Source organism: Nycticebus coucang, chromosome 15 (assembly GCF_027406575.1).
Source record: "Nycticebus coucang isolate mNycCou1 chromosome 15, mNycCou1.pri, whole genome shotgun sequence".
NCBI lineage: Eukaryota > Metazoa > Chordata > Mammalia > Primates > Lorisidae > Nycticebus > Nycticebus coucang.
This window is the reverse complement of record NC_069794.1, coordinates 25,370,272-25,379,610: the sequence shown is the minus strand read 5'-3', so window position 1 is coordinate 25,379,610 and position 9,339 is coordinate 25,370,272. Positions and strand designations below refer to the sequence as shown.

The window sequence follows — 9,339 nt, the reverse complement described above, 5'->3', positions numbered from 1 at the left end:
AACAAGAAATCTAATAAAAATTCTTCCTTAGTTGGAAGAAAAAGGAGCAGGAAATATAAATAAATGAATGAAAGTTCAGAGAGATTATCACATTGCAGAGCCTTTTGAGAATGATAGACCAACTCTCAATAACCAGTAGGGAAATAAATAAATTTAAAAAAAGAATAATGAATGCAACATTTGAATGAGCATTTAAACCTTCAGAAAATCCTGGTCTTTTGAGACCATAATGATTCCTATGCCATTTTTAAATTACACATAGAATTGTGTTTTAACTTGAGAGATATACTTACATGACTTCATAAACGATGTTGTTCCTCTTGATTATAACTTGAAGAATAAACATTGTTACTGTAGGTTATTAATGTTAAGAAAATATTTTCCCCACCCAAAGGAGAAGAATGTTCTGGAGGGCATGTCTGTGTCTGTGTTCATGGATGCATTCCAAGGATCCTCCAGGCAAGGGAATTTCTTAAGTCTTCCTAATTCCTCTTTGTACCTGTTTGGAATCAGAAAATACTGGCAGATCCTCAACTGAGTAAAAGAAGTGAAGTGACGTGAATTCTATCTTTGCTTTGTTCTTCTTTCTCTTTAGAATATAATTTAAAAAAAAATTGCTTTGAAGGATTTGCAATTTACTAATATGCTGAACTTTGTTAGTAGACAAATACCTGCATTCCACGTGCACACACATTTCTCCTTAGAAATTGTTACTCAAAAAAGAATTCCTACTTGACTTTGTCCTTCTAAACTTCAAAAGCAAATAAAATTAAGTTTTCAAGAAACTTATACATACACGATTATTAATTGATTTCTATTAATATATGCAATAATTTAAAAGAGAAACCTAGTGATATGATTTCATGTTAGACTCATACATAATTAGTCTTCATACCATGCATCATAGGCCCTCACTGTCTTCAGCAACAAGACTTGTTTCTCACTAAAAATTTTGCTAGTAGTGCAGCAAATTGAGTGTTAAAAGCCAAAAAATTTAATAAAACACTCAGGAATCACTGAAACATAGTTAAATAAACTGAAGAAAGAACTTACATAGAGAAAATGTGTTCATTCCTAACCCAGCACAAGAAGCTGCTTGGTGTTCAGAAAATAGACCTAAATTACTTTGATTAATTTCATTTCCCTTGTGAAAATCTGCAGTCTGAGGGATTCTATAATTAGAGAGGAAAAAATAAATCTTTTGCATTTGCATTGTGTTTGAAAATGATTTGCTTGAAAGGGAAAACTGCTATTCATACTTTGAGTTTGGCTCTGCGTCAGTCATACCAAGAATTGAATACCTTTTTTGCGTATGGCAAACAAGATACTTTCGTGTGCACAACAACAAACAGAAACCTCCGTGTGTGTGTGTGTGTGTGTGTGTGTGTGTGTGTGTGTGCGCGTGCGCATGCTGGGGTGTTTGTCCTGACTTGACAGAATTGCAGGTCAGACTAACTGAAGAAAGGACATTTAAAATAGACTTTTCGTTTTAGTTTTATTGTAGTGAGTAGTATTTCTAATTTTCTTGAAAGGCACCCAAGAATAATTACTTTTGTGAACCAAAAATATACAAAACTGTACAGAATAAATAGTTCATAGAAATCTAGCTATACCTTCTTGTAAAATAAAGCTACATCGTCTCTCTGTTGAGGCAACGTAAACCACTTACCTTTAGAAGTGCCTTTTGCTACTAATGTATGGTATCTATCAGTATACATCGATAAAAATAAACAAATTCTTTAAATTTCTTTTACACCTGTGGATTACTTGCCAGAGGAAACTTATTCCTAGCATCTTCATTCAGATTTACAAAGGATTAATGCTATGGAAGAAAGCACACTGAATAGATGCTCTACTCATATTTACAGGTGAATCTCAGTAGCATTTTAAAAATATCCCAAGAAGAAGAATTAAACTTTGAGCACAAGTGACATACCTTAGTTCACAGCAGCATTGACATTAAGATTGTCTACACAAAATGTGCAGAAAAACCAAAAAGATTGCTTATTTATTCCACCTAAACAATTAATCATTTTTATTTTTTAATTTCAGAAAGCAGAGGAGTGGCATTGGTTTAATACTCAAATGATCAAACTTTTTCGGCCACCCATGGCCTATATAATTACAAGCTTTCCTTTTTTATCTTTACTGCTACTATTTATAATTTTCAAGTTCCAGTTCCTTTTGCATTTATTGCAAGAAAATTAGATGTTTAACAAATCACATGTTTGAAGTACATACTGGTTATAAACAATGTATTCCTTACATATAACTATAGATACAGGTAATGCTTTTAAATGATGAAATCCAATTTTATTTAATCTACAGGGAACATAATTCAAGAAAATTAGGGATTTTAAATGTCCAGATTTTCTGATGTGCAAGAGGACTTCTATGAAACACATTTCAGTATATGGAGAAATATTACTATAATCCTTGAATGATTTACATGCAAGGATGTATTTTATTTGGGACAGACTAAATTGCCTGAACATAATGCCATGGCTTCTCCCAATGATCCCTGAGTTTCTTTTTCTTCTTCTTTTTTATTTCCCAAAGGATTACTGCTGTGCTTAAGTTCTAATTGATGACACTCACGTAAGGCACTTATTTACAAAATTTGGACTTAAGACAGAATCACAGCCTTTCTGTGAAAACCCTCAAAATCTCTATGTTTGTTGCTCCAGGACTTCTAAGTAGTCTGGTTCAGCATGTAAATTAGCTTTGAGCTCAAAATATTCATTTTTAGTCTGTTCCACTAATACCTTCCTTGGCCTTGAGTACATTAAGGTTTCCATTAATTTCAGCTCTTCGTGAGCTGCAGGATAATGTACCTCCACATCAGGCTGAAGCTGGGCAATGTTTTTCCTTAGATATTCTGTGATTCCTAGTTGCTGAAGTTCTCTTTCTTTTTCTAAAATGTTCCTATACAATGAGCTAGCATCCTGGAAGGATAAAAATTCTGTTGATTGGTTTGTGGCTTTGTATTTCATATTTGACCCTGTAAGCGGTGAATGGTTTTCCCGTTCTAAAAGACTTCTTTGGAGATGTTTGACATCACTTCCCTCTTTCTCATTCTTCTCTTCTTCTTCTTCCAAATGCTTTGGACCAAAGGATGGGCTTCTGTAGACATGAACCATGGGGCTTACCATGTGCTGCTCATACAGCGAGGCAGAGGGCCTCTCCGTGGTGTGATGAGTTGTTTTATGACCATACATGCTGTATTGAAGATGCACTGGACTGCTGTCTCTTACTTGCTCATCTGCTTGTTTCTTTTTGTACCTTCTCCTGCGCTGGAGAACAAGAACCACTATCCCTGCAGCACAGAACACAATAGTTATAAACACAATCAGAAGTCCTAATATCAGGACCGATAGTGGTACAGCATCGGTAAGAGATCTTAAAAGAGTATCGGCTGTATTTGTTGTTGTTGCAGGAGTGGTGACAACAATGAAACTCGTTTGAGTTGGCAGGGATGGGTTGTTTACCAAACCTGGACAGAGAAGTTCACTATTTAGGGCTTTTAATTCCTTTCTGTCGAGATGCCCTGGGGAAGTACAAAGGATGTCACCTGTCACTGTGTTCTTGCTTAATTTTTGTATCCATTGCTGTAATCCAACCAGGTCACAGGAGCAGTCCCAGGGGTTATCCTCAAGGTCAATCTGGGTTAGTAAATCAAGGTCATCCAAGATATTACTTACAGGAAGATGGGTAAACTGGTTTGTTTTAAGATTCACCCTCGTTAGGGGAACTCCTGAAAAAATATGTGGTGGTAAAACTTGTAGGAGGTTGTTATTTAAAAAGAGTACTTTAAGTTTAGGCATTGGGCTAAACGTCCCTGGCAATATTTCTTTAACTGCGTTGTATTCAAGATATAAGTACTCTAGGCTGTGTAGCCCAAGGAACATGCCCCTGCCTAATTTGGTCAGGTGGTTACCATTTAGATAGAGCTTTTGTAATCTGGTTAGATTCATAAAGGATCCTTCTTCAAGAACTTCAATACGATTGTTTCCCAAGTGGAGCATTTCCAAAGTGAAATATTCCACTAGATCAGACTTCACTAAAGTGTGAATAATATTCCCTGCTAGAATAAGCTTTCGAGGATTCTCTGGAGGAGGCTTCAGATCTGATAAGCTTTCAATGTTGCGTTCCTGACAGTGTATTAAAAGTCCTGATGGAGATAAAACCTTGCAGTTACAAGGAATGGGACAATAGGGTCCTGGAAGTTGAGTGGATGGCTTTGTCATATAAGGTATCAAACCTGGAGCTTTGGTGGGTAGTTTTAAAATGGATGTGGTCTTGGTGGATATGCGACTATCACTTATTGACAACGTTGCAGCCAAGTGTAAGGATCCTGAAGGATCCTCATGTTCTTCATAAACTGGTGGAGTGGGGCAAAGAGATTCCCTTTTCAATCTACTCAATATGCTTCCTTTGAAAACTGGAGGGCTGTTGCACACAACATCACCAATAATGGCCTGTGGGGGCATGTTTTCCAACCAGATTTTTAGCTGCAGTAGGTCACAATTACAGGCCCATTTATTGTCCTCCAACTGGAGATCCAATATCCGGCCAATGTGTTCTAAAAATCCAACATAAGGCAACGTTTGCAACTGGTTTCCACGCAGATCTAGATGAGTTAAAGGAACAAACCGGAGTATGTTTGGAGGAAGACTCTCAATGGCATTGTCATTTAATATTAACACCTTAAGTCTGCTGAGCTTGCTAAAGGCACTTGGTTCAATCACTGTAATGAAATTGTTGTCTGCTTGTAGGAATTCCAGGTTTTCTAGTCCATGAAAGGTATCCTCTTTAAGAATTTCTAAAGAATTGTGATTGATATGAAGTTGTTTAACAAGGCCAAGGCCGTTAAATGCACCTGCCTCGATATCTGCAATACTGTTAAATCCAAGGTGTATTGATACAGCATTGGTCAGCCCAGAAAAATCATTGGTGTGAAGCACCGTCAAGCCATTATTTAATAAGCTTAGGTGGAAGGGTCGTGATGGTGGCACAATTACTTGGGATAAATTCTTGATGCCTTTTTCTTCACAATTTATGAGCATTATGCCATCTTTTTCCTCACAATGGCAAAGAGAGTCACAAGAGCCTCTGGCTGAGGACAGTGGCGTTTGGGACTGTAAAGACATGCAGGCAAGAAGAGCCACATATGAGAGGTGAATCCACAGCTTCATGGTGTCATGGGATGGAGTCTGACTCTGTAAAATAAAATGCAATAGCAGGGAGCTTTAGTGGGCAGGATCAGGGAAGAGAGAAGCTGACATTTCCAAAATGATAGGTTGTCCCCTAAAAAGTGAATTGCTGACTACCATGAACATATGAGCACCTTACTGAGGCTGCCTTTCCTTTTTCTTTTTCCTAATAGATAGGCAAGGTTCAGGTGAGTTTTCATTTGCATTATGGTCCAAATGCAAAATGTAGGTCAAGTAGAATTTAAAATATAATAATTTGCGCTCACATCTGATAAATAATCTGTGTCAGAACAGAGAAGAGAGGCATTGGCTGAAAGGACTATGGATATATTGATATGAAACCAAGTTGTATATTTGAAGACACTGATTTTCCTTAACTCCAAATGGATGAATTTAAGACGAAGGGATTATATCATAAGATAGATTTCTTGCTATTAGACAGAAGCAGATAGCCGTGGAGAGAAGTAAACATGATAGAAATAACGTATGTAAGTGTATACATGTATGTGTGTAAGCACGCATGTACCGTGCTTTGCCTTTATATTTTTGAACTGTCACAAATACTAGCTAATAACTGTGTCTGTTTTTTAACCTCCTTTGGTTTCAGGGCAAAATATTTATTAATGTTATTATTTATTTCAAAAACCTTGAGGGAATGTGTCTTTTATTACGTAAGAAAGCAGAGCATTCTAAGAACTCCATATAATCAAGTCAGTCTAGGGTCATTTGTAAAAGCCTTATAGTATCAGATATATAGGGCTGAGAGTGCCCATTCACAGTTCACTGAAATCACACTTCATGTCACATTTATAGAGGTAGGATATTTCTTGCTGCTTTCACATTCTATCATGTCCTAGGTTAAACCATAAACAATAAAGAACAAAAAATGATCTTTAACACACATCTCAGGCTATTGGAAAAGAATAACATGCCTCACGTTAACTTAGAGCAAATGACTTCCTAATGAAGTACGGAAACAGGCTTTAGGGCACTGAATATCATCACATAATTAAACAGTTGATTTCCTTTACGAAGGAGAGGAGTCACAAACACAAGGCTTAAAGTCACAAGCAATGAACTCTGAAGCAAACTGCGCCACACTAAAATACTTGATGGCACCTCTAATTTCATAAAAAAAAAAAAAGACAGTTCAATATAACAACATCACAAATTCCACATCTTTAAAACTTAAACACATACATCTAAAACAGCAATTCCTAGAAATGTTCTAATTTTTAAAGGACAGTAATGGCAAGGTAGGGGGCTATAACTCCAATGGTATCTCATTTTATTTCCTTCCTTTAAACAGTATACTTTAAATTTATATAAATTAAATTAAAAGATAAACACCACATCTTACAACTATTAAACTTTTCAGCTTTTCAAAAGGGTAATTGCCTGTGCTTATTTATTTATTTTGATTGAAACGGGAATGGAAAGTTTGATTTAATCCAAATTTACAATCAGATGAAACATACCAGAACCCAATCAATAATCCTGAAAGTAAACTTTCATGCCCTAAAAGCACATTGCTTTATTGAAAACATACACACAGTATAAAGTTTCTGAGAGACAAAAGTCAACTGAAGGAAAAAGACAATTTAGTGCCTTTTTGTATAAGGGAACAGTCAGTAGATTTTATGTTACCCTTGAGGAAATAGTTGATTTTAAACAGCTTTGAGCACTGTGGTTATAATCAAGCATCTCATAGTTGGAGTCTTCAACATGTGGATTAGCTTCCACAAAAACTAAAGGTACTTCCCATAAATTACTTGGAAAGAATAAGGTTTATTTCACCAAGCACAGCATCTTGAGAAAATAGTACACAGGATGTCCATAAAGTTTGTGTGCAATTTACTATGTTAAACTACTTCAAATTGCACATGAACTTTATGTCCACTCTGTACAACTTCTCAATAATAAACTCTCACTATTTTTTTTTAAATCTTATATGCATTTTTTTGCTCTTCAAAATGGGCTAAGGAATAGTTTCTAATCTTTTCAGAAAGACACCAATTTGCAAAGTGTTTCTTTATCAGCAGTATCTGATACAGTGTTAAAGAGGGGAAAAATCTCTCTATACATATAGTCAGAAAAGTACATATTTTCTTTTCAAGTCAGAAAATAAAAGCAGCATACTAAATATAAAGAATTGTTCAATATTCAGCTTCTATTGGAAATGTAACAATGGCATTTGGAAGTGATCTTTCCTTCCCAGAACACACGTATTTAGTTTCTAGTAACAAAATGAATGTTGTTATAGGAATAATGGCATCTTATTATATTTGTTCTCTGCAGCCAGCTGTTAGACTAAATGTCTGCTGCTCAGAGAAAGCAGGCATCTGCTACAGTGTTGCATGTGCCAGTAAGCAGGACTGGAACTGAATATCCTTCAATGCAAATGTTTTGTTTAAGGAAGCAATCATATAAATCCAATCATTTTACCACACTGCGAAAAGAAGTTTAAGAAAAACTTGGAAATATTAATCTTACCTGTAAAGCACAGACTTCCTGACGTTATCTGTAATTCACAGCTGGAAGAGGTGTTCGAAGTAATTCAGTCCCTTTATTAAAAGGGAAAACACCAACCACCACGTACACTCTTCTCAAATATCACTTTTTGGCAAGGCTTGCAGCTTCGTAAAGTTAAAACCTCTGGTCAAAGACAGAATGCTGAGCATTTCATTGAAAATATTTCAAACAGAGTGCATACTAGAGCATCCTGAGGCAATTGTCCTTTTTCCCCCCCAATTAAAATTCACGGCATACTTCACAGCTATGCTGACTTTTTTGCATATAGTTAACCATTTGCAAGCTGCTAAATGCAGTAAATAAACAAGATGTTCAACAGAGCTGCGATTGATCACTCTCAATTTCTGAGCTTGGAGATCCAAGCTGCAGCAATGTTCTTCCTCCTTTTCTAGTCTTTCTTGTTAGCTCAGTTTGTGATTAGTCAGATTGCCAAGGGCTGGGAGGTAGGCGTAAATAAAGAGACTTCTTGGCTTTTGACTCAGCCTTTAAGCCCTTCCCCATCAGAGCGCTTTAATCTGCCAGTGTCATGTAACAAGAGACAGCTCCACCTTGGGACTGCTCAACTCCTCCTCTTTTTGCAAATGGTCTTTTCACTCCCTTTTAATACCAATGATAGGGCAAGTGAATTTTGATGAAAAAATATGTTGTTTTAAATGTTCAATAATCTAGTTTGCTATTGTAGCAAGTTAAATAATGTTATTAGGTTAAATTCTCATCTGACACAGCTGTGTTGTATTTGCATGTGTGCAAAAAATGGCAAAAATGCTGCCTACTATTCTTTCACTTTTTTTTAAATGGTGTTTATAGTTCAAATTGTGCACTAATTAAATTTTAAAATGTCAATCTGAACTGCTTTCCTGAAACACTGGTATTTTTGTATTCACTGTTTAATTTTTTATCATTCACTATTACTTTCCGTAGGGCTAATGATCTATAATCAAACTAGAAATGAGATTCTCTTTTAGTTATGAGATGATAACTATTTACACTAGGTTTATGATTTTTTAATAATTTGTAATCACAAAATGATTCTCATTGACCTAACACTATCACTCTTGAAAATATAAAATCATATCTTTACAGATAAAATGAAACAAGATCAGTAAGTATGTAGACATTAAAATAACCTGATTTTTATAGTACTAACTCAGAAAGAATTTTATCTGAAGGGTTATATTTATAAAAATCACTTGTTTTTCAACTTTTAAAAGTTCTGAACTATCTCTAGTGAACCTCTCAACTCTGATTTCTTATTTCACAAAATGGCTGCTTAAAAAAAATCATTCTTTAAATGTATTCCTTGTATCTGAGTCTTCTCTCCTCCAAATACATAGATGCTATATTTTAAGTATTTGTTCTGTTCAGAAACACTCTTCCCTCTAGGGTGTAGAAGCCTCATTTATAATAATAGGTCTCATTTCAGAAAATTATATTTTAAAAAGAGGTATTTAAAATAGGTTAATTCATCAAAATGTAAGAATATCAAGTTAGATTATTATTTAATAATTACCTGAAGTTATGCATTCAAATTCATATAGTTTTGATATCCTCAGTGTGAAATATTTGTTCAAACAGATACAGGTTTTACGGTAAT

At 35.3% G+C, this 9,339-nt stretch overlaps 1 protein-coding gene across 1 annotated transcript; it reads right to left on the bottom strand.

Moving 5' to 3' along the window:
* Positions 1-1,478: 1,478 nt before the first annotated feature.
* On the bottom strand, positions 1,479-8,257 carry SLITRK6 (SLIT and NTRK like family member 6). The gene is made up of 2 exons (XM_053563980.1): positions 7,707-8,257; positions 1,479-5,219 (listed from the first exon to the last, which is right to left on the bottom strand). The coding sequence occupies exon 2, from the start codon at positions 5,193-5,195 to the stop codon at positions 2,670-2,672; it is 2,526 nt and encodes an 841-aa protein (XP_053419955.1). The 5' UTR covers positions 5,196-5,219; positions 7,707-8,257; the 3' UTR covers positions 1,479-2,669.
* Between the last annotated feature and the right edge of the window lie 1,082 nt (positions 8,258-9,339).

Excerpts from the sequence above, each read along its gene's own strand:
- SLITRK6 (XM_053563980.1), bottom strand. The coding sequence starts at position 5,195 with ATGAAGCTGTGGATTCACCTCTCATATGTGGCTCTTCTTGCCTGCATG.